At 38.8% G+C, this 24,718-nt stretch overlaps 2 protein-coding genes across 6 annotated transcripts; both read right to left on the minus strand.

Moving 5' to 3' along the window:
* Positions 1-1,792: 1,792 nt before the first annotated feature.
* Positions 1,793-9,658, minus strand: LOC143123375 (uncharacterized). Of its 3 annotated transcripts, XM_076284734.1 has the most exons (9): positions 9,378-9,658; positions 5,444-5,493; positions 5,322-5,348; positions 4,455-4,751; positions 4,087-4,194; positions 3,675-3,705; positions 3,517-3,554; positions 3,342-3,379; positions 1,793-3,170 (listed from the first exon to the last, which is right to left on the minus strand). In XM_076284734.1, the coding sequence occupies exons 2-9, from the start codon at positions 5,472-5,474 to the stop codon at positions 3,051-3,053; spliced, it is 690 nt and encodes a 229-aa protein (XP_076140849.1). In that variant the 5' UTR covers positions 5,475-5,493; positions 9,378-9,658; the 3' UTR covers positions 1,793-3,050. The 3 variants fall into 3 exon arrangements, with proteins under 3 accessions (XP_076140849.1, XP_076140852.1, XP_076140851.1); XM_076284737.1 differs by lacking the exon at positions 4,087-4,194; XM_076284736.1 differs by lacking the exon at positions 9,378-9,658 and having other exon boundaries at positions 5,444-5,662.
* A 2,364-nt stretch (positions 9,659-12,022) lies between these two features.
* On the minus strand, positions 12,023-22,024 carry ftsj1 (FtsJ RNA 2'-O-methyltransferase 1). Of its 3 annotated transcripts, none has more exons than XM_076284739.1 (11): positions 21,950-22,024; positions 21,196-21,344; positions 20,981-21,050; positions 20,279-20,378; positions 19,118-19,196; positions 14,481-14,533; positions 14,057-14,110; positions 13,714-13,816; positions 13,344-13,427; positions 12,551-12,654; positions 12,023-12,439 (listed from the first exon to the last, which is right to left on the minus strand). In XM_076284739.1, the coding sequence occupies exons 2-11, from the start codon at positions 21,314-21,316 to the stop codon at positions 12,182-12,184; spliced, it is 1,026 nt and encodes a 341-aa protein (XP_076140854.1). In that variant the 5' UTR covers positions 21,317-21,344; positions 21,950-22,024; the 3' UTR covers positions 12,023-12,181. The 3 variants fall into 3 exon arrangements, with proteins under 3 accessions (XP_076140854.1, XP_076140855.1, XP_076140853.1); XM_076284740.1 differs by having other exon boundaries at positions 21,974-22,021; XM_076284738.1 differs by having other exon boundaries at positions 21,928-22,018.
* Positions 22,025-24,718: the final 2,694 nt, after the last annotated feature.

The raw sequence follows: 24,718 nt of genomic DNA on the forward strand, positions 1-24,718 counted from the left end.
GTTAGGGTAGCCTACTCTGTACATGTCTCTGTATATTGACGTTAACTTTAGGGCCAAATATGAAAGAAATATTTTTGCTATGATGAGATTAAACCCTACATGTCGACTTTGAAGTCGAAATTTAATCTCGACATTTTGTCTTTATTCTTGACATTCAAAACTAGTTAGTATAGCACTAACCTAGTTGTTGTTAAACCCAATTCTCAAGATCAATTTCACCCTAGGACGTTAGCTGCTAGGCTTCTTACTACACAAGGCATTTTGTTGAGTTGTCATCCAACGCTTAACGTTAAAGTCTGACTGTCCGGATTCGGTGGCAGCTAACTTTGGAGCAGTCGAGATTACAGTCGAGTTTAATCTCTAATCATGGCAAAACAATTTACCCCTTCGTGTTTGGTCCTAATACTCCGTCTTAGGCTAATAGAGTGACGCAGATATAAATAATGTGAAAATATGTTTGTTAGCAAGTGCTAGATGGATAATGTTAGCAAGTAAGCTAATAGTAAGCGTTTTATAACATTACAGTCTGTTTATGAGGTAAAAGCTAAACTTACGTAGCTACTAGCAGAGTTGAGTCTTACTTTTCCATTAACACAACAAATCAGAAAACGGTCTAGACAACAAATACGGCCAATACTTACACTTTTTCTTGCACTTACACTTACACTTGAGTTCGTTGTTCTTAAGTTACCGCTCACTTCACGAGTCCACCACAGCACTGTACGTTGCATCAAAACCGCCAAAACGACTGCAGTCATCTTCCGAGGCAAGTTGTAGTTCAGCTGTCAGTCAAAACGCATCAGCCAATAGGAATGCACCCCAGAGAAACCCACCCACATGTGAACTTGTGCCAGAATCGCAAACGAAAAGACTGGCAGCGCAAACGCGAGAGACAGAATCGCAACTGTAAAGCCAGCAAACAAACGAATGTTGTCACCAAAAGAGAAGTTATTCAAACAGTTAAAGACAAATTTATTTTGCAACTACACAAATAATTAGTTTTTTATTTTTTATTTTGACTTTTTTTTTGTTTTAATTTTGTATTTGATATTTTGATTAATTGATTTTTGTTTAAATTTTGAAAAGTATTGTTTGAGAATGTCTAAAATTATGCAAGGTTCCCATTTAGTGGCCATCCATAAGAATACACTGTCGTGTTTGTACGATGGGCGGCAGTTAGTCAGGTTAGGCAGTTATGGCTTTCAGAGAAATGTTGTGGACTTCAGAATGCATTTGAGGTTTTGCAAAATGTCTTATTAGTCCTACCTGAATGTTATCTTATTCCAGTGCATCAGCTTAGGCCCGTGTCAAGTGCAGATGTCAGCTTTTGAGATTAGGCCTACAGCTAAATTGAGTGATTTGGTGGTTAATTGAAAAGAAAAAATATAGCCTCCAAAACCAACATCAGTAGCCTAAGCTAGGTTTATTGTAAACCTTCGTTATAGCTTGTCTTTAACACATGTGCAGACATCCCCCAGTCAGCAGTCTGTTCATAATAGGCACGTTCGAGTTCATGCAGGCAGCGCTGCGCATAACTTGCTGAACATGACGCGTGCTGGACTTATCGCAACCATAGACATAATATACATATATGTATATCATGTCTATGATCGCAATGCATCGTGTTTAGCCAGATCTGCGCAGTGCTGCATGAAGTCGAATAAGCCGAATTTCTGATAACCGTCTTACGTGGTCCACGTCTAACCGCAATCAAGGCTGTAGCCAGGATTTTCAAACACCGACGTCAGGGGTTACATTTTTGTTTCAATTAATGAGTAAAAATAAAAATGCATCAGTATGACAGAATTTAATTGATGAAACATGCTGAAATGTTATGCCAATTTAAGCCAAGAAAAATTGCCTCAAGCATTTCACATTCACATGTTTGAGTTTTAGGTGTTAACAGGCTGTTCTGCGATGATGTCTCAGTGGCTAATATAATAAACACTTAGCCTAACCGAACATTATAACCATAACAGACCAGTCCTTTCAATGTAGCCTACATTTGATCTAGGCTCTGATCTTAGGACTGACTGGAGCACATTGAGTGCTTCAGTCTGATTCTATTAAATTACAAAACCTCTCTGGTTTGATGGTAACAATTCACATATTCAATCTTTATGATATGGTTGGAACAGAGACAATGTTGCTAGTCATATTAGCTAAAGCTGCAGTTGGCAAGATTGTTTTGATCATTCACTGAAACCGACACTGTGCTCCGACTGAACAACATAAATCAGCCGGTTTTAGAAAAAAACCTGCACTTCTATCTCCACCTAGAGCTTGTTATTTGTTTTGCAAAAATCCACAGCTCCTGGTTCTTCTGGTCCAATCAGAGCAGGGCTTTGTGAGATCTGACTGTCAATCACAGTCTGGTGCGTTCTGACAAGCACAAACTTGATGAGAGGGTGCTCAAAGCCCAAGCCTTTGCATGGAATCATTGCCTCAATATCATCACATCAGGATGTAGGCTATGAATCTGATTGAATTTAGTATTGTCCATCCCCAAAATGCACCAGAATACAGGAAATCACATCAAACAAATTAAACATTTTCTGGGGGAGGACCCCCAAACCCCCACTCCCACATGTGACAATAAGTGGGGGGCCCTTAATACATCTGGGCCCAGGGGCCCGAAAGTTCATAATCCACCCATGGTAGTGGGGGAGGGGCATGAGAGTTGTAAACATTCCCCTCAATCTGTCAGACTTGCCAACTGCAGCTTTAATCTTACTATGTTATGTTGTGTTACTTAAATGCTTTATGATATAATTGATACATCCTCTGAAGAGCTTGACTGGCAATCTTTTAGCATAATGTATTTCATGGAAAAGTTTAAGGAAGTAAATAGAGTTGTATTGTAGTATTGTAGATGTAGTATCACAGTATTTTAACACTCATAATCACAGAACTTGTGAAAAGAAGTAAAAAAAAAAACAAGTCCCAGAAGACCTAGACAGGAAATAAATTATTTGTTTTGCAGCTTCGCAGAAACATGCATAATCATAACAGGTCTATCATTGCACAGAGTCATTAAAGGGCAGCATTGGTCAGTTGATGAGCACCGTAGCATACTCAGTGCCCTGCTCAAACCGATACACCTGTGGTGATCTTCTTACATCGGTAGGGTGCCTCACTGTAGCATAGAACAGTTCGTCCTCACCAGGCCCCTGTTATCACAAAAGTCAATTCTTTACATTTTGTAAAATACTTTAAACACATTTTTGTTCACAGTCATTTGAAAATATAATTTTGTTTTCTAAATAAAACAGTATGATAATGAAATAACATACATTTTGAATAATATTTCCGACTTATAAATGTTGATCTAATTCTCTCACCTCTTTTTCTGCATCCGCTGCTTCTTTAACACTGCCAGCTACCCAAGAGAAGACAAGAACAGGTCAGTGCTTCACAGTAATGCTATGCATTCATTGAATGATGTCTTCTTTCTTTTTTATTTACAATTGCTACAGCTACACCTGCTAAACAGTTCTGTGATAGACGAGTACATACTGCTCTGATGATCCATGTCAGTTGGTTGATTTTGATTACTGCAGAAGCACAAACAGAAAACAGAAAAGTTCAGAGGTCAAGGTGGCCATGAAATAAAGGATTTCCAATAAGCACAAAGGATGTCTCAATGGACACACTATTCCACTGACTATACTCACCTTATGGGAAGAAGTGGAGGTGTTCTGTTTCCTGTATGAGCGGCCAAAAAGAATAAAACGAATGACTTTAGATGGAAATCATGCTGCAATACGTTATGAGAAGACACTAGATAAAGAAGGTAAGAGGAGAAGGAATGATGTGTGGGGGTAGGAAAGAAGACTCAGAAAAGATGAGTACAATGGAGGGTCAGCACCCACTTCTGAAGGACATCTGGCTCGAAGAAACTATATTGCAACATCTTAGTTCAGGGTAGAATTTCAGACATACAGTATATAAGCTATTAACTTCAGAGATGTAATTATATTCCCCCTTTTAAAAGCAGGAATTCATAACACTTACTGCCTTAGAAGAACACAGTATTCATACTAATAAAGATGTGTTGTTATTAGATGTGTGAATATAATGTCATACTTGAAATGGGCAGTATGATGTAGCAGCCCCATGCAAGGACACACAGAGTGGCCAAGTTGAAGACTCCAAACACAACCATTGCAATAATTGTGTATTTTATGGGCAGATCTGTCAGAGAAATGTAGGAATGTCAAATATTTTTACTCTACATTAAACTTTTAAGATGCATCACTATTTGAATAGTAGACTATAGGCAATGGTAGTGTATTGTATAAGGAGTTGTGCAAATATACAGTAGCCAGAAAGGCTGTGGGTTCAATTCCCAGCTGCCACAGCCCCTTGAGCAAGGCACTCAACTCTGAGTTGCTCTGAGAAGGCACTTGTAAAAATTAGTCACTTTGGAATGTGGAAAAAGAGATAAAACTCACCAAAATTGAAAACCATCACCGTAATATTCTCACTATATATTGTGGTATTATCCAGAGTGCAACCACATGAGATGTGTGTATTTGTTTTGTAGCCAGCATTATGTTCCAGTAGCTTATCTCCTTTCACAGTCACTATGCAGTGTCCTTTGTTAGTTGTGGTCAAAAGGTCCTTTTGGGAACTGGAATTAAAAAGGCACGTCCACTGAGTGTTTGGAGCCTGCAAGTCACAGCGCAGCTCAACCTCGTCCTTCACCGTCATGACTGACAGCTGGGCAGAGACCACTGGCTTAGTCCGACCTGAGAAGAAGAAACAAGGTAGCTGTATTGCCTCTTTGTATAGAGGCTGACTCAGCAGCTAAGCATTAGCTGGCATGTAAATTCAAATATTCAATAATCTAGTTACTGTAACCAAGTCTATTTGAATAATTTCATTGGATTTGGGATATATAAGAAACAAGGTAGCTGTATTGCCTCTTTGTATAGAGGCTGACTCAGCAGCTAAGCATTAGCTGGCATGTAAATTCAAATATTCAATAATCTAGTTACTGTAACCAAGTCTATTTGAATAATTTCATTGGATTTGGGATATCTGACTGTTAACTCTCCAGTCAGTGCTTAAAACAAATGTTAAATAATAACATTATCTACATGTTCATCTGTTTACTTGCTATGGATTTCCTCAACACTTGTCAACCGGATTCAGTAAATCAAAGTGAAGTTATTATGTTAACGCATACAAAAAGTCTTAAAAGCCTTTAAAAGAAAATCACACAAAATTTACATGATGACAAATCAGGCATTTTACAAATGAAAAAAAAAAGCTTGATTTATTTACTCTGAAAGATCTGTTATAATGCAACTTGTTACCTGATATAGGATGCAATTGGACAGCAACTAAAACAAAATGGGAGAATGTTATTGAGAGACCATATAGTAAAAAGAGACACCAAACAGACATATGCAGAGATAGAAGTTAGAAGTCAACTTACATAGAACACCCCAACATATTAGACGGTACATGGCAACATCTGCTAGGAAGCTGCAAGTGTGGATAGGAACAAAGACAGGGCAAACAAACTAATTTAGATTTGTATATTAGTGCGTATCTATTCTTAGATGCATGGTAGATGCCAGTGCTCCTTAAGTACCTTAACTGAAACTAAATGGAACCTACAGCAACCTACATCTACAGCAGTGCAGCATGTAGCATTCTGTTATGACACTCTTATGAGTTCTTTTCAGTCAGTCACAAGAAGACACAACTTCCTGTTGTGGTGATAATGGAAAATCACCTGTTTTTCAAAGATGTTCACTACCAAACAATCACTACTGGACATAGCTAACTTTATAAAACAACAAAGTTAGTTGGCAAAAAGTTGTAGTGGCTTACAAAAGTAATCAATCTCCATAAAAGTCTTCACCGGTTTACTAAATATACGCAATATTTTCCCAATCAATATTTTCAGTATTTTACAGTATTGTAAAATATATTGTATCATTCTTTGGTTGTTTGTGATCAAATTAATAATTCATTTAATTTCAAACTAAATTAGTGTACTTGCAACATGTTTGAAGTGAGATTGTACCGGTTTAGACACTATTCTGCAGTGTTTTCCCCCATTCTATAAAGAATTTATTTAATATCTAGATCGGATGGCAGTCATGGGCTGAGTGGCCCTACATTCTCAGTAGGATTTTTATCAGGGCTTTGACAATGCCATGTAGAAGGCAAAATCACTTTTTTGAGCCACTCCAATATTGCATACAGTAGCTTTATGCTTTGAGTAACATTACTGGTAGGTAATCCCTCTCCCATTAGTTTTACAACACAGACTGTAGTTTAGAATTTATTATGACCACAGCAGGACTTGAATTTCCCCTTGGGGATCAATAAAGTATCTATCTATCTATCTATCTATCTATCTATATAGGTTTAGTCAGATTTTTTTTTTTCGCATGGCCAATTTTCCGTCAAGGATTCCCGGGACACTGAAAGACTGGGTTGCACGAAACGCATGTAGCCCCACAAGAATAGCATGGAACCATTGTTTTTTGTTTTGACCTTTTTTTTTGTATGTTAGTCTTAAGGGGCCATGTCAACCCATCCCATTACTACTCATTTCATGTATAATAGCGCCATATAGTTAAAAATTAAAAAAGCTAAAAATTAGGTGTTGTAATCACAATAACTTGACATAGTGAAAACTGCACGAAATTGAAAGTGTAGGATCATTATGACACCCTCTGAATGCATACCAGACTTTCGTTCATGGGGGGCCATACAATAAATTAATTTATGTGTACATTTAGTGACCGTACACCAACAGAGTTTTCTGTGAATATCTTGAGAACCGTAGGGCCTAGGATGACCAATGTTTTGCGTATGTTTGCCTCCAGGGGTCATGTTACCCAATTCCATATGCACACATGTGCATAAACAGATATTCACACACACACATACATTCACAGTAATCATACATATGACACATACACACACAGTAGACATATGTACACATGCATGCACATGCACACACACAGGCACACACACAGGCACACCCACAAGCACATGCACACACACACACACACACACACATAAACACGTACACGCACACATGCACACAATTCAAGAATTGTGGGGTTGTATAAAATGTATTTTACATGTGAAATCTATGAACTAATCATGTTTTGGTACTTGTTGTTTAGCAGATACCAGTGAGAATTGAGTGTGCATAATGCAATTCAGTGAGACAGTTAGAATCGTATATGGCTTTCACCTTTTGTTTTTAGCCAGCAGCCAGACCAGCAGATATCCTGACTTTGCTGAATTACTGAAGCTAAGCAGGCTTAGTTAGTACTTGATAAGAAACCTCCTTGGAAGAGTAGGTTCCTGCTGGAAGTGGTGTCGGTGGCTGGCCAGTAGGTGGCACTCTTCCCTGTGGCCAAAAGCCACCAAACAAATATCAATCCCAATGTCCTATTGCAGTGACAGGGACACTGTACTGCAGGAGATGTTATCTTTTGCATGAATGTTAAATTGAGGTCCTGACTCACCATGGTTGTTAAAGATCCCATGGCACTTATCGCAAAGAGTAGGTGGTTCCCTGATTTGCTTTATTTATGTACACATACATAAAGACACACACACACACACAAACACACACACACACAAACACACACACACACACACACACACACACACATAAAAACACACACACACAAAGACACGTAAACACACACTACACATGCACACACACATACATGCACACACACAACACGCACAAACACGCACACAAACACATAAACACACATACACACACACACCCTCACACACATGCACCCACACATACAAACACACCTATATGTACATACACATACACACACACACACACACACACACACACATACACACACACACACACACACACACACACACACACACAAAACACATACACACAAAACAACCACACACTCAATTGCAAACACACAAAGAAGGAACAAAGTAGGAAATGAACACAATTTCACAAGCGTGACTTGTTTTTGTCGAAAAAATGTGCTGGACTGGGCGGCGGTTATATTTTGTACCGCTCTGTGGTACATCTAGTTTCTATTCATTCTCCGCCCCTTCAATTCTAAATCTCCACAGCATGGTTTTACCACCATAATCATCATATTTTACAAATGGGATTGCATTGGCAGTGTTCGATTGATGTAGTGCTTTTTAATAAAAATATCTTTTAAGATTTCATTATGTATTAAAACCCTTTTCCATATCAAAGCAACATCAGCTTTAATGTGGATCTTCTAAAACAGTGGCCTCTTTTGCCACCCCTTCAACAATCACATTTTATAGAGAGTTCTTATGATTATGGATTCCCACACTTGCAGGCCATTTCAAGTCACTGGACTGATTTTTCAGGTAATGGCGGTGGTGGCCTCCCTCCCCAGTTAATATCTCCCTTGGTTGCTTCATTTGGTGGACAACCTTTTCTACTAAACATCTAGGTGACACGCTTCGTACTTATAATGGGTCCAATGATGCTCAATTGGACAAAATACTAGTGATATTTGCCTTGAGGCGCATCCTTAGCCTACTTAATTTGAATCACCTTGTCTCTTTACGGTTCTTTTTGCCTCTTTTTGGGAACTTCAATTGAGCACGCTAATATAGGCCATTAATAGACACATGGGGCTGCAATGTCTAGGCCCACTTGGGATACCAGCTAGGTAAATCAATCGTCATTTGTAAATAATTTGTCATCTGCCTGTCTAATCGGGAACTCAAAACAACAATACAAAATAAGTTAAAGTACAATCACAATATGTGTAAACTTTTTTTTTTACCAGATCTACTTCATAGATGTCCCGTTATTCATAATTAATAGCCACCCTACCAGCCAATCAGAAAAAGAGTATGTCTTCTCTCTGGGTGATAATTAATAACTTCACATATTTTCACTACATTACACTGCAAGGAAGGCACGTTACAAAGGGACGTTTTGCAAAGCACATATCATGGAGAGTATTCAAGTCCTGACCGTAGCCATATAAAGGCAGCAAAAAAATACATCAAACACGTGGTTTGTGCTGCTCCGGCAGTCACTTTATATCAGTTGAGCAGTTCTTGTCTCCTGGACTATAATTTGGCCAATACACTGAACTGCATAACCATTTTTGTAAGAGCCATCAAATACAAATGACAAAATAATAATACATATTGAATACATATATAAGAAACACTCTGTATCCTTGAGGAATCGCTACCAAGATTAATCAGACATTGAGACTATACAATGGCTTAATCAGGCTATAAAACCAAGATTAATCAGACATTGAGACTATACAAAGGTAACTCAATGGACATAGTTCACATATTATAGTTAGTCTACAGAGCCAAACTTAAGGATGTGTTCCACATGTTCCTACCTGATGTAGAATCCAAAATGAGAGGGCCAGAACTCCACCCCTCTCTACGGCTGTTGGCAGGTTAGTGAGCACAGCTGCAAATGAGTATGCAGTAACACTATCAAAACTTAGAAGTCAACTATAGAGATCTCCAGCAGATAAGATGGTTCATGATAAATGTCTACTAGCAAGCTGCAAGTGTGGATAGAAATGGATAGTGAGCAAACAAATTAATTTGCATTCACTATGTAAATGACAGCTTATCTAATCTTAGACACCAGTGCTCTTTAGCTGACTCTTGTCTAATTGAATCATTGAACTACTAAAAATACACTTCCTGCTTGTCGAGCATCTCTCGTCTGACAGACGTGTAATCTGTCTAAGTAACCAGGATGTACATACACAAGAAAACACAATATCATAATGGGGTGATGGAAAAATGTGGTACCTGTGGTGTCATGTGCATGCAATGCAGAAGACAACGTGGGTATTAATCTAAACTGCTTTAATCTTCTGGATTTTTCAGAAAATTTGATTCCTGAAGAAATTTGATTGTAAAGTGGAATCAAATAAAATATATAAATTGAGTATCAGTGTGTGCATGCTGTGTTTTAAGACAATTTGTATACAATGTTAAAGAATGTAATGGAAAATAAGTTTAACCACTCTAATTCTAGTAGTTCTATTAGCCTCAAAGAAGTCAGTCTATGTGAAGAAAATAGGAGCTCTCATATTGTGCACAAAAGTACCCTGAAACCACAAACCATGTTTTTTTTTTTAAAGACACTGCTCTCTGAACAACATGGTCAGCTGAGCAAAAGTTCAAATGAAAGTTGAGGTCATTTAAGTTTAGATCTTCTGTATCTAACCTCTTGTGTCAAGTAACATGGATAATTTAAAGCAAGTAGAAGCTGATGACATAAGCACAACTGCATGTGAAAATCTCTCATCAGTTCACGTCTAAGCAAGAGATCAGACTGTTTCTGGACATACTCTGAACAAATTAGATCTTAACCTGTTGAGGAGTACGGTCACAAATATGTGATCAGATGCAGCTGGGCTCCTGGGAGTACGATCACAAATATGTGATTAGAACGTTTTCGAAAAAGGTTCCCAGTTTTTTGTCTGTAAGACTTGTTGTAAATACCTCGGCTCTCAATACAAAATTTGTATTAATATCAAGCCCTTAAGTGCGCCTCTGCTTTTTCTACCCAAAAAGGTTCTATAACATGACGCAACAATTACCCTCAAGGACTTTTCTGCCATTAAACAATTTTAAGAACACTGAAACTATAGAACGTTCGCGTATAATCCTAGAAGAAGCCAGGAAAATAATTCACTCTCTGGGGAACGGCATTGTCTTAAAGAATTCACTCCTCAACAGGTTAAAATATTTTCTTGATGGATAGGCTAAAGCCTGTTACATTAGGAAATGGAAACAGCACAGCAATAAGTGTTTGCACCAGTGGTGCCTCATAGAAGTAGTGCAACATTTAAATAGAGGCCACAGGGGGAGATATGGTTTGTTGCCCATCTGCAGATGTCAAGAAACCATAACAGGAAACAGAGAGAGAGAGAGGGGTTAATTTCAGATTGGGCATCAATTTCACATAGTCATTTCACTTAACACTGAGGGCATGAATTTAAATGCTGGGCGAAGCTAAAAAAGCTCTCTCACGCCACATGATGCCGTTAGTTCATGCACTAGAACTTTGTTCATAGACTGACTTTGCACTTTACAGTGCTTTCACAGCCAAATCCACAGCTTTTCTTTTTCAATAGAGATCTCCCTTAACGGTAGTCCAGGACGTGGCTTAATCCATGTATGGGGAAACTGGCCCAAAATACTGTAATACAGGGTTTCTCAAAGTGTGGTCCGGGGACCACTGGTGGTCTGCAAGCTATCCCAAATGGTCAGCGAGCAGACGTGGTCAAATATAATATAGATGAGTTGTAACTTGTAAACAACTTGTAAACCCAAACAGTGTAACAACTTGTAAACCCAAACAGTTCTGCAACACTGCCTATGTAAGCTACGTCAGTTTAAATCATATGAATCCTCTGACATAATAAGGAAGGTGCAAAGACAATAAGCATGGTGGTTCAGTGAGTAGGCCTATGTGTGCTACTGTATACTCTTGAAGTAGGTCTACAGTTTTTTGTTTTTATCTAGGTGGCCTGTGAGTTATTTTATATTGGTTAAGTGGTCCTTGGTCTGAAAAGGTTTAAGAAACACTGCTGTAATAGAAGAGAAACCGGATACACATGCACTTTTACTGTCGCAAACTGTTGTCCTATTTTTGTTCATCACATGGCCAATCTCTAGACATGAGATGGATCAGTGATGCATATCTCCATTTTCAGTTCGTGGCCTTATTGAGCTACATGTAGAATTTGAGTTGTCAAGAACTCACCACTACATTTGCAATGACACTTTTACGACTGCCATGTATTTGAACTCTTCTTGAGGCACACTGGTATTACGAGTGAGTATGGTCCGAACCAGAAGAACAGATGAAGTTAGCTGATTAGCATACTAGTTTTACTGCATATCTCAGTTTTGACATTACTTCAAAATCTTCATTCACATTCTATTGCTATTCTAGGTCATTTAGCACCTTGAAAAGCTAGCCCAATCTATGCAATAACCACTGTATGACACTCAGTTAAAATAGCAGTATGATACTTTATTTTACAAATGAAAACATATCAATATCTTATAATTGTTTAAAATGTTATTAACCAAGACATATTACTAACATGAATCAGTGATTGTGTGTTTTGGAAATGACACATAACTCATGATCAGTCATTTTTAAATCGGATCACTTTTCAGTCAGAGTTGGGAGATCAGTGGCATTGATGCCATGGCTTCCTCTCTGGTCAGTTGACGTTGAGGGTTGTTGGTCTACCTCCTCGCCGGCTGACAGTTGCATGGCAGAGAGAGCGTGGTCCAATGACGCCGCTGGGGCATCCTCTTTGGCCAGAAGGTTGTTCTTGCGCATGAAACAGGCCTGTTCGTAGGGCGGGTGGATAGGGGGCTGGGTAGGAGGCGTGTAGCTATACTCTTTACTGGAATCCAACTGAGAGAAGAAAGATCAAGACAATATGTATGACAATAATATGTATTTAACTAATACGTGCTTTTTACATACAGATTAGTGTGTTGTTGTGAGAGCAGTGACACTAAGTACCTGCAGAGGGTAGGTGCGGTCTGAATCAAAACCACTCAGGTCACCACAGGCAAGAAAAGGAACGATGATCCGGTTTGAGCCCTCCAGTTGGTTAAAGTCTACATCTAAATCAAAAACACACACAGAGCATTAATATACTCAGAACAGGGTGTATCATCTTACAGGTTATCATCAAACACACACAAAGACACACATGCAATCATTCAATCAAAAGCATGCAAAAATGGAAATTGAATTGTATCAAATGTTCACAAGGAAACATCTACAGTTGAGCTGATAAGTTTATGAACCCATGCTATAGTTGACTAAAAAGAGGAATAAAAAATCATCTTTTGGAAATTGATCTTAATGCCTTAAGTACAAAAATGAGGAAATATCCAACCTTTAAGGACACCAATTTTCTTTGTGAATGAATAATATATTGTAAATAAATAAATGTTCTTCCTTAAAATGCAGGGGGCATAAGTATGCATACTCCTATGTTAAATTCCCATAGAGGCAGGCAGATTTTGGCCGTTGGAATTAAAATAGCCCCACATCATCACATACCCTTCATCATACCTAAAGATTGGCATGGTTTTATTTCACTTAGCCTAATAGCTGGTTTGATTTGCATTAAGACATGATCTTATGGAAAGTGCCCCATGCCAATCGTAAGAAGGGTATGTGAGGTTGGATATTTCCTCATTTTTTCATTAAGATCAATTTCCAAAAGATGATTTTTTATTCCTCTTTTTAGTTAACTTTATCATGGGTTCATAAACTTAAGACCTCTACTGTAAGTCCACTTTACCATAGGAATGGTCCAACAGAGGATTGGACATATTAGGGACGTAGCCTTCTGGTGGGGAGTAATTTCGGCATACCACAAACGCCTCTGCAGAAGGGAGGGCAGAAATGGGTCAAACCGACAACCACTAAGCATTCCACCATAGGAAACTGCACTCACACCAGAACATATGCTGTAGATTGCAAAACCAGTGGAAATGTCTGCAGTAGAAATTTAACACATTAAAAAAAAAATCTTCACCATAACTCAAAATCAAATAAACCCTGTTATGTGTGATCAAACGTTTGACTGGTCATAAAACTGCACTAGGTGTTCTTCTTTAGGCCAATGTGCAGTGGCTCCCCCTGCTGGCGGAGGGTCTTCACTGACTCACCTATGCTGGAGTTGCGGCTGCTGCGAGGCTTGGCACAGGTGACCCGACTGAAGAAGATCCTCAGCTGGGAGTACAGCAAGGTCACATCCTTCCCCCGGAAGATCTGAGGATGGGTAACAAGACGTTTTTTATTTTTTTATTTCTACACTTGTGTTCTTTATATGTCCATCGTTTATTTAAGAGCAAATTATTCAAAGTGCTTAAAAATGGACCACACAGATAAAGTATGCTTCATGCATCATCAATGTAAAAATGTACAAAAAAATGTGCTAAATACACACAATTCAAAGTGCATTTTCAAAGGCATAGAGTGACACACATGCAAGCTATTTAATCACCTCACCTTAGCAACAAATGTTCCACCCTTCTTGAGAACATGTGTGGTGATGTTAAGAGCCTATGCAAAACACAACCAAGGTAAACCGCACAGTAAGGCAACATCCTCACACCCACGCAGATTGCTCAACAAAAATTGGCATCAAAGTTTCCACATATAGCTACACCGAGTTTTGTTTTCACTTTACTCTGAACCTCAACATTCCACTCCACTAAATGTGCATAGCACTATTATCTCACAACATTCTTCACACATTACTGTTTCTTAATTGGTTTAAAGCTTTTAGTATTTTAATGTAGTATTGTTCTTAGTACTTTCTCTAGTCATTCTAAAACACAATCTGAAGTTCATAACTCACAGTGTAGCAGTTATTTATAATCATAGCTCACAGTGTAATAAAAGGCATAAGACCAAAACAGGAGGTACTCACTGCAAGCAGAAGCTGAGCCTGGATGTACTCATCCACGTCATGGAGTCCCGTCACTGTGGACACAGATCACACAGATGTTAATAAAACAGCCACCTCAATGAGCTTTCATCATCATGACCAAAGAAAAAGAAACCTGTTAAACATGGAGTTGAAATATCGTTAGATCACTAGACTAGACACTAGACGGTCACTTAGAGACACTTAGATCGATATTTAAAGAACACTTTTTTGATTTTCATCTCACTGTGAAATCAACAATTGATCATATTCATACAGTAGTCATGAACAGACTATGAATACTGATGAGTACTGGATCATGGCAAGTTGTTTCTCAGAAGTACTAGTCATGATTCCATGAATCCTCAATCAACAACAAATGAGCCACTATCGTGGATTTATGAATAGTGACTGCTTTTCCTTTCCAGCTGCCGAACATATTTTATTTAATTTGTTAAATAAAAGCAAGCAAGATGGCTAACTTCCTCCCCATTATATCTTTTCTTCATTAGGTGGTGTAAACTTTGTTTTTATTTGTAACTATTATTGACAAAATTCTTTTCATAAACAAATGCTATTGGCCTGGGGCCTCATGTACAAAGACTTGCGTGGATTTTATACTAAAACACTGCGTACGTGCAAACCTGAAAAGTAGCGTACGCACAGAAAAATCCTGATGTATGAAACTGTGCGTATGCAGCATTCCACGCAGCTTTTCTTTGTACATCCCAATTAACGTGAAATTAAGCGTACATGCACGAGCATTACACTCCACCCTCTCTCCTCCCTCAATCACACTCATTTTAATATGCTAACTAGAAGGCCACTCGAGAGCGCAGACCTCCGCAAAGACAAAATGGCCTATCCTGCAATATTAATAACAATGAAAACTGATTTGTGGATCCATTCATACTCGAACCTGCTCCAAAGTTTAATAATTGAAATCATCAAATTAGGCTAATACAAAAAAGTTTATGTCCAGCGAATGGGAGGTAGAAGTGTTTATCCGACGAAATGGCAAGAATCTTACGTCTTTATCATCTGTAATTAATAACCAAAAAAAAAAAAAACAGTAGTGGCAGAGCGTAGCAGTGGCTAGTTATAGGGTCAGAGATCGTGGCAGAATTATTGGTCAGTCTGCAAGTAGGTGACAGGGTTCGCATAACTGGGTTTGATGCATTTGAACCATTACAACACTGCATTAATTAAAAAAACATTAAATAAATCGTGTCCAAGTAGGCTACCACGCATGGCACACTTGAGGTGGAATAAACAAAGTTGATCCAGGCCACATCGCCACAACATTACGTTTTCTGGATCATATCCCTATATTTGCGCACAAGTGTGACAACAATAATGCGAATGCTTAGGCTACTCGAGGAAAGTCAAAGTATCCATTGCAGTCAATCACACTAAGGGAAATAGCTTATATCCGCGCTTATTAGTCAGCCTATCTATTTTATCTATATGTAGGCTTTAGGTTTCACATTCCCTTTTAATTCGTATCCTCTAATAAGTCTATAGTTGACATTATATATAGACATAAAGATAGGTTGTTGCATAACTTAGTAGAATTTGAGCATGTTGCATGTCCATTTATATAGAAACATGGACCTACTTTCGAAGTGTTATCATTTTTAATAACCCACGTTTCACAATATACTGTGCAAATAAAGGCCTAGATTCGCGATCAACTAATGTTGTTGCGCTGCATTGCCTCTAAGTGTCGCCAACTGACGAGTGCTAATAGAAATACACATTGGAAATATGCGTACGCCAGACATGAAGTTTGCGTGGAGTACCGCACATTCTCACGTTCAAGTCAGTCTTCGTACATCCGGACGTGAGCGTGAGAAGTGGCGTACGCAGCATTTTTGTGCGTACGCAAGCTTTGTACATGAGGCCCCTGGACTTTAATCTTCAAACATAATTTTAGTCCCCTCAGGTTTTATATTTGGAACAATAGATATTATGTATTATTCAAAAATAGATAAAACATTTTGATAACAATATTTTGTTGGTCAGTCAATTATTTAACCATGACAGTCAATTTTATTCTTATTCAGAGTATGTATGAACGTTTGATCATTTTTGATGATATCCCCACAGGTGAGGTTTTAGGGCTAATGGTACTCTCCCTGTTTAAGGTAATGTGCTTTATACTGACGTTGGTAAAAATTGTTTCTCTCCACACTGTAAGAATATTAACAAAATAATTTGTCAACTTTTTCAACATGAAATCATCAGTACACCCTCCTCCTTATCACGCTGGTCCAGTTTTGTTGGAGATACACGTTGGGACAAAGTCTGGGTTCTGCCACAGAAGTTCAAAAAGCTTTACCCAACCACTATTTACAGAAGCTCAAAAAAGATGTTGTAAACTGTACCTTTTGTGGGAATCAAAGAGAAACCCTAGTGCATATTTGGTTATGCCCTCATACTACATATTACTCATATTACTTTGGAGTAAACTGTCTCGGTACTTAGCTGATCTCATTTACCCTGAATTCTCCTTGTGCTGGGAAAATGTACTTTTTATGACACACCTCAACCTGACACAAGTCCAAATTCCAAAGCACCTAATTTCATAGACCTGTCCAGTGTCCATCCATGTTAAAACACTATATTTCTACTATATCCTGTTGCACTAATAAGAACACCAAATTTCCCTCACAGGATCAAAAGAGTATATACACTTATACTATATAACACACACATTATGTACTTTTCAAATGCTTTATGTAAATTGAGTTGTTGTTTTTTCCTTTTGTCTCATTTATTTCTTATTGTACAGCACTTTGGTCAACTGGTGTTGTGTTTAAAGTGTATGTGTATAAATAAACATGACTTGACTTTTTTTTATCATGATATTTTTTATATTTCCCCTGGCGAAATTGACCTGTTTGTATTGTATACACTTGTAGCTGCCTATTGTTACAGTATGTGCAAAAAACAACTTCCTGCAATGGTTGTGATTATGCAATAATGTTTACAAGACAAGGGTATTGGTTAACTTGTTTGCTATATAAAAGTTCTGGATACTGCTTTAAAAGGTCCTAACCTGCTTCACTGAAAGGCATAAAAATACAACAACAAAAGGTCATATTTAAGGACATATTGGACACTGGTTTAAGGACATATTGAATTATATTTGTGGTGGTAGGTTTGCAGAATTAACTTGAATGCAACAGTTTTTAGCAAATTAGCGCAGTGTGGTTATGATGCTAACCAGATTTAAGCATAATTTTGTACAACCTGGAAACTCATTGTGTGGTGGTCAATGTTGATATACAGGTATAAGACTATGGACGGATAATGATTTAATCCTTCATCATCATCATCATCATCATCATCATTTTTCTAAGCTCTCCCTGCACAATTTGAAAGGGAGGGTGAAGGTGCACTGATTTGGATACAAGCTACATGATCACCACTGGGTTGCCTTAAGATGAAAAACCAACAAACCTACTCTAAGCAAATTTCAGATCAAATATACAACCATTCAAGAGCCACTAAGAAAATACTATGCTTCTCGGGAGAACTCACATTTAATCCACCAAAAATGCGGGACAAAATGAAAAAAAAAAGACTGTAAGGGGTAGAAATAATGACCTCTTCTTACATTAGCAGTTTTCTGCTTGGAAACGTGATTTCATCTTCTCACTGATTTTAACAGTTCCACAATTACAAACTTACAACCTGACTGCTTCTTCTCAAGGTAGGCTATGACAAATTTGTATTAGAGCGGTGTGCCATTTTTCTGTTGTAGGATGAAAACTGTCTGTAGTCAAGTAGCATCAATATGGTATGGTACAGCAATGTAAAAGAGCTAGAGATTACCTTTACCCTGTACAGAGTTCCCACTTTACCAGTACAAAGGCACCCCTAACCATCACAATTCCTCCACCGTGCTTAACCTACAGTGTAACACTCCACAAGTGATGCCAAACATATTTTCACAATGTTTCTTCACAAGTGACTTCAAAGTTCAAGTGATCCAAACACCTTCACTTAGATATGTCTGCCCATAACATTTTTTTCTTTTCAACTATCTACCACCCAGAATTTGCCTATTCCAGCCTTCTGTTTCCATTACCCAGTCTCTGATAAGGCTTTTCTTTTGAGCCTTTGCCTAGAAGGTAAGCAAATCAAACCTTTCACTGTTAAAGATAAGACTGGTATTTTGTGGGTACTGTGTAATACAACTACAAGATGAGAACCTGTGAGGCATTTGTTTCTCAAATTAGAGCTACTTTTATCCTCCTACACAATTACGCAATGGGGCCTTTCATTTGCCTTTCTTGCTTGGTGAGAGACAGTTTCCACTGTTTGATGAAGGATGTAAATTCTTAATCATTAATTGCTTAATTCTGAGTATCAATTGTCTGACGACAGCCTGCAAATAACCTGACAGGAGATTCAGCAGTGATTCTGAACTTTTGAACAGTAGTATAGTGATAGTATTGTAACCAGGCTTTTTATTAATCTGATGCTTAGTCTGTTTTTGACAAGGCCATTCTTGTGCCTTTTTCAAATGAAAAAGTTTTTAGTTTGGCAAAGCAAGTGTTAAAAATAATTTATCTGGTAGAGCATGTCAAAAAAATGTCCAAGGTGTGATTGTAGTGTATGATATCTCTTACCATCTGGTGCTCCATCACACACAACCAGATCTGCAGACTGACCCTCAAAGTGCTTGATGATCTCTTCAGCTGTGGATAACTACAATAAAGACACATGTGGTGGTGACCGTTTAGTATGCTGAGTATCAAAGGAATTTTCCATGTATGATGCTATGACAGTGTTCCCTCTACGCTGATTTAAGGATGGCGGCCCACCACGGCAAAATGAATGCCGCCATGGTATCAGAATTAGGGCAGACGCACAGCGGTTGCTTTTTAAATAATCCTGCCAACGTATATCCTCCCCGGCTGGCTGCCGCTCAATTTAAGTAAAACTATTCAGAGGTTATATCTTGGAGAGTTAAACTTGGATGTCTCTTCTCCACAGAGACTCCGCTACGGCACACAATTTGGGCAAAATCATTTTATATGCACTTGCAGTGAAAGCCTAGTTAATGTAAATCGCGGACTATAACCAAAGAAAGTAAAGGAGAATTGCACCAAATAAAGGTTATGGTTGTGTTTCTACAACACGTTGGCACAAAACATTTTTTCTGTCAGAAACCAAGTAGGCTAAGCGTTTTCTCCATTATCAACGTAAACTATGTTCAAGCAGTGACATGTGGTTTAATGCATGGGGTGACGCGAGTCAGACAGATGATGGGAATGTCTTTAGTAGCCTATTCCTGAATCCTGTCTCTCTCAAATCACGTTTAATGGTGTGATTAGCAACTAAAATAATAAAAAAAAGAATCCCGGGGGTAACACCCCGACCCCCATGTTATCAAAGTTTCAAATTAAGCTGCTATAAATCCTATGAGTCTAAGCCATAGTAAAAAGAAGTTAGTCAAAGAGCCATTGTGTTGTGTGTAAATAGAGGTTAAGAAAGATATTCTAGTTTTTCTTAATGAAATTAAGGGAGGGGGAAGGGTTCTCCCTCTATCTATGGCCTGCCCCCACTGCTATAAAAAATCTAGAGGAAACACTGTATGATATCAAATATTAAATGTATTGATGTTAGTTTTATGATGTCAATGATTCTAAATACATTTGGTATTCTTTGTCTTTGCTAACTTGGCAGAATTCAGTAGTGTCATGCAGCCAGTTTAACACAACATATACATTTAAATACATTTTAGTTCAGCTTGCATTTTTCAAATACTGGAGAGATGTGAACAGTACCTTAGTGATGTCTCCTTGAATCTGCGTGACCCCTGGTAGAGGTGCCATGGCCTGGAGGTCCACAGCAACAATCTTCACATGCTCTTTTTTTTCTTTGGTCCTGAAACGCCACAAAGACATGAGGTCAACTTCAGATGCCAAACAGGGCATTATTGAAAACACACTCAACCCCGCATACATCAAAGCCAAACACAAGCACCCATAATAAACTGATCATGCAGATTCAGGGCAGTTTGGCAGTGAATGAAAATATATGGTAAGAAAACACTGAAAGTTCTGACAATCGTACAAAAGACATTCTACTGAAAATGACTGCTCTAACAGCTTTATTTCTTGAATTTCCCCTGGGGATCAATAAAGTATCTATCTATCTATCTATCTATCTATGGTCTTTTAAGCCCCCACCGTCGACTTCAAGGTAGTGCTGCCTGAAAGGTGCAAGGGTTAGGGTTAAGGTTAGTTGCCTTGAAGTCGACAGTGGCAGCTCTGCCTTGAAAGCAACAGTGGGGGCCCAAAAGATCATCAAGTGTTCCAACAAGAGACCCAAGAGAAGAGCACAAAATATGCTATGTTGGAGGGACATGACGAGACTGGATGCACATCATGCCCAGAACAGTGCTAGGCCAGTGATGAATGACCAAATAGTACTTAATCATTCATAAAGAGATACATCCTTCACAAGGAGATGATTGGAGATCTCACCGGAGCTTACGAGCAAGCACCTGACTCCAGCTTCCTGGGGCAGCACACAGATCCACGGCACGGGTTACTCCTGTGGACCACAAAATATAAGAATACGGTCTGTCCATGTGCAGTACAATACAGTGACATCTAATTCTCAACCACTCTATCAAGAACACCACTTGATGACATTATATTTCAATTATAAACTGTTAACAAGTTGAAGCCCATTTTACCTTCAAACAGATTATACTCCTCGTCCAGCTGCAACAGTTTAAATGCACTCCTTGCTCGCCAGCCTTCCTCTTTCGCCTGTCTGTAGTATATGTCTCGTTTATCCTTTGAGGATCGCCCCATGGTCTTCCTTTTTCAGGCAATTAACCCCCTGTACAACAAAATATAGCTTTGATTTATTGATGCTAGTATCTGTCAACAAGCTTACATTCATTAAACATCGATGACATTATATAAAATGTAACATCAGTCAATGCAAGCAAGTAGCCTACATATTACGCATACGTGTTACCTTTTGATACTGGTTAGAACTGAATTGCCTAACGTTAAAATAAAAATAACCCAAATAAATAAACCTAGACAACAGTGGACCTGATGTTGACACAGCTTTCTAGTTTGAGATACCTGATTAGCTAGCTAGCCTACCGAAGATAACGTCACATTTCACTAATTTATAACTGTTCCACTGTCACTCCAGTATCATTTATTACAGCAAAACTAAATTATGAATTGTAGCCTAGAATAATTTAAAGCTGATATCATGTCGTCTCGTCTACCATCTCAAAAATCATCTCGTTTTTGCTAACGTTAAGTTTACTATCTATCTGGCTAACGACAGCAGCAGTCAGCGAAACTTTGCTTTCTTTTGCGTGGAAAAGGGGGACAACTAATTACAGTAAACAAACTTCACAAAACACACATGCAATTCAATTATATTGAAACTTTCTACTGACTTGTATTAAGTTAAAAACTAACAAAAGCGATAGCTCCGAGTACTACCAGACAAAACGGGATCTGGTACTACTTTTCTTCCTCCATGCTTGAAACGTGTTTTGATTACGATGGAAGGACCCTCAGTGCTTAAAGTCGTCCGAGATGGTGCCTGTGTAAAATGAAGACTCAGACTACTAAAGACTACAGACTTTTGACAGATTTGAATTGAGACCATGACCATACGAGAAGCCGTGGTCGGTCTGAATTTAATCAGTCATTGCAGTCATCTGTGCAATGTGGATACAGATGTTTTATGTTTGCAACTCATTAAGCTTACAACAGGTAGGCCTAGGTTTATTTATTTTACCCCATTGTGTTAATGAGTAAATTTTTTTTTTTTAAATAAAATGTATTCATCTGATTCAGTCTTCTGATTAGCTGCAAGCAATGAGTGGAAAGGGCAATAGCCAAGGGAAATTATTAAAATATTGTATAGGCCGATACTCTAGGTGGCAGCAAGAGAGAGAGAGAGAAGGGGGGTGGGATCTGTATGCAGTGTAGTCTAATCTCCTGTCCCCTTTGCAAACATTTAAAGCTGTTCAAACCATCATCTGACTGTTGCTTCTTGAATCTCTTAAAAAGACATGTGCCAGAGTATAATACAATTATAGGCCTTCAAGCAAACATATCTGTGTCATACACTAAGTGTAGGCTAATTCATTACGCAACTCAGTCAGTTTGTTTATACTTCACACCAGCTCACTCTACCAGATATCTTGATTTCTCATCTTTGGATGTTCTCATTAGAAAACATTGATCAGAGGGGTATCAAAGAACCCAACCTGTCCCCCTGCCTGACCCATAACCTGCATCTTTGTTTCCTGTCAGCTAGAATAAGTATATCTCCTGGCCTCTCCCTGTCTCCCTGGCTCTGTATAGGAATTGTTGATGAGAGCGCTGCTTCATACTGAGTCGCCACATCCATCAAATGAAATAGCAGATTGTTTATGGGTTTTTCCCCCTTTTTTCCGTAAATGAATACAGCAAACGTAGCAATTTTCTTTGAGGCCTGAGAAACCCGAAAGCTCTGTCGGTACCAAACAAATTGCATTCCATTGCATGCAGATGAGTGGGTGTGCATTCTGATGCATGCTGCTGCATTATTGAGCTGCTTCTCTGGTGTCCTGCTCGGAAATGTGCTGAAGCCCCGAGGCCGAGGTTAAGTTACACTGCCCCCTGAGAGTGTCCGAGGAGCACTTCAGGACAATGTTAATGCTGTTCCAGATCAATGCATACTGGGCAACTCTTCGACAAGCATTACATTACAGCAAATGTGTTTGCTTTGCAAAGTGTGCTCTTGCTGTGCAACTACTGTTCTGTACTGTATATTGATTCCACAGAGCAACATGGGTCTATAAATCTTATGTGAAACTGACATTTTGTCAGATAATCAGGCTCTTAAATTCCTAGACGTTTGCACAAAATAGACAGCTGCATCCTCAATATACTGTAAAGTCTTTTATTAGAGCTGATACCGATGATTCCATATTCCATATTTCCTCAAATATTCATGTTCCTTTGCCTTTATGCCTCATTTCTTGTGTAATACCCCATTAACACAACAAACTCAGACATGGCTTCAGTAATAGCTCCTCAGCCAGCAAGGATGAGACATCATAAATCGAAAGTCCCTGACAAATTAAGCTATCTATTTAAGTCACTATTCCAGAAATGTCTCCGCGGCTGAAGGTGTCGATGGCTTTATTTCCCCCACTGGTGCAGTTCAAACCTGACTGCTCATCAGATCTCAATGATTCTAACCATATAGGCAAGTTTTAGGTGTGTGGCAGCGTCGGACACGGTTGAGCTGCTGACATACAGATAAGAGACTGACTGAGATTAGAGTATCAAATGTGAAAGGATGTGGAGTGATTTAGGCTGACAGCAGAGGTGAGTGGCAGGAAGAGGTGAGACAGAAATGGTGTGTGAGCCGTGAGGGTTGCTGCTCTGTTTTGTGTAAACGTCAGGGGCCTGCCTAGGGAACGCTGTCTGTCTACACATGTGGAAACAGTGTCAACATCAGGTCCACTGTTGTCTTTAAATCCTCATGTGAGTGTGTGAGTGAATAAGTAACTGTAAAAGAGCTAATAAGTAAGTGAATGAATAAGTCACTGAGTGAGAAAGTGAATAAGTGAGTGAGTGAGTGAGTGAGTTACTGTACTGAGTGAGTGAATAAGTAACTGATTAAGAAAGTGAATAAGTGAGTGAATGAGTTAATGAGTGAGTGAGTAAATAAGTAACTGAGTAAGAAAGCGAATAAGTGAGTGAGAGTGAGTTAGTAAGTCAATGGATAACTGAGTAAGAGAGTGAGTGAGTGCAATATTGAGTTATTGAACATGAGCGAGTAATTTGATCCCTTAGTCGGTAACGGTCCCTTTGGACTTTTTGGAAACATTAGTATGAGTGGGTTATGAAGAATAATATATGAAAAAATCTGTCAGGGTGACTTGGGTGCAGTGCAGCAGTGAGCGTCACCGAGTTCCTTTCCTCTCGCCCCCTCCTTCCTCCTCTCCTCCTCCTCCTCCGCCCCCCTCCTTTCTACTGCAGAGAGTTAGGCAGGGGAGCAGAGGAGGGGTGAGAAATTTTGGAAAGCGAGAGGCAGACTGCAGTACTGCAGAACCTGGGCGTTGCCTTCAGATTTGGAGGAAAGACAAGGAAAGGAGTGGGAGTAAAAATATGTTGTGAACATGAGATGAAGTACAACATGGAGTGTTACTTAAGATTGGTGGCAAGGGAGTAAAAACAGGTGCA

Source organism: Alosa pseudoharengus, unplaced genomic scaffold, assembly GCF_046254945.1.
Source record: "Alosa pseudoharengus isolate Yale_2024_CS ecotype anadromous, Long Island Sound unplaced genomic scaffold, YU_APseudo_1.1 YU_APseudo_1.1_scf_14, whole genome shotgun sequence".
Taxonomy (NCBI): domain Eukaryota; kingdom Metazoa; phylum Chordata; class Actinopteri; order Clupeiformes; family Clupeidae; genus Alosa; species Alosa pseudoharengus.

Coding starts and splice junctions, on each gene's coding strand:
- LOC143123375 (XM_076284734.1), bottom strand. CDS start 5,474: ATGTACCGTCTAATATGTTGGGGTGTTCTAT. Junction 5,349..5,443: donor AATATGTTGGGGTGTTCTAT/GTAAGTTGACTT, acceptor ATTTTGTTTTAG/TTGCTGTCCAATTGCATCCT. Junction 3,171..3,341: donor CAGCGGATGCAGAAAAAGAG/GTGAGAGAATTA, acceptor TTGTGATAACAG/GGGCCTGGTGAGGACGAACT.
- ftsj1 (XM_076284739.1), bottom strand. CDS start 21,316: ATGGGGCGATCCTCAAAGGATAAACGAGACATATACTACAGACAGGCG. Junction 19,197..20,278: donor TTCAAGGAGACATCACTAAG/GTACTGTTCACA, acceptor TCTTTATTGTAG/TTATCCACAGCTGAAGAGAT. Junction 13,817..14,056: donor GTGGAACATTTGTTGCTAAG/GTGAGGTGATTA, acceptor ACCCATCCTCAG/ATCTTCCGGGGGAAGGATGT.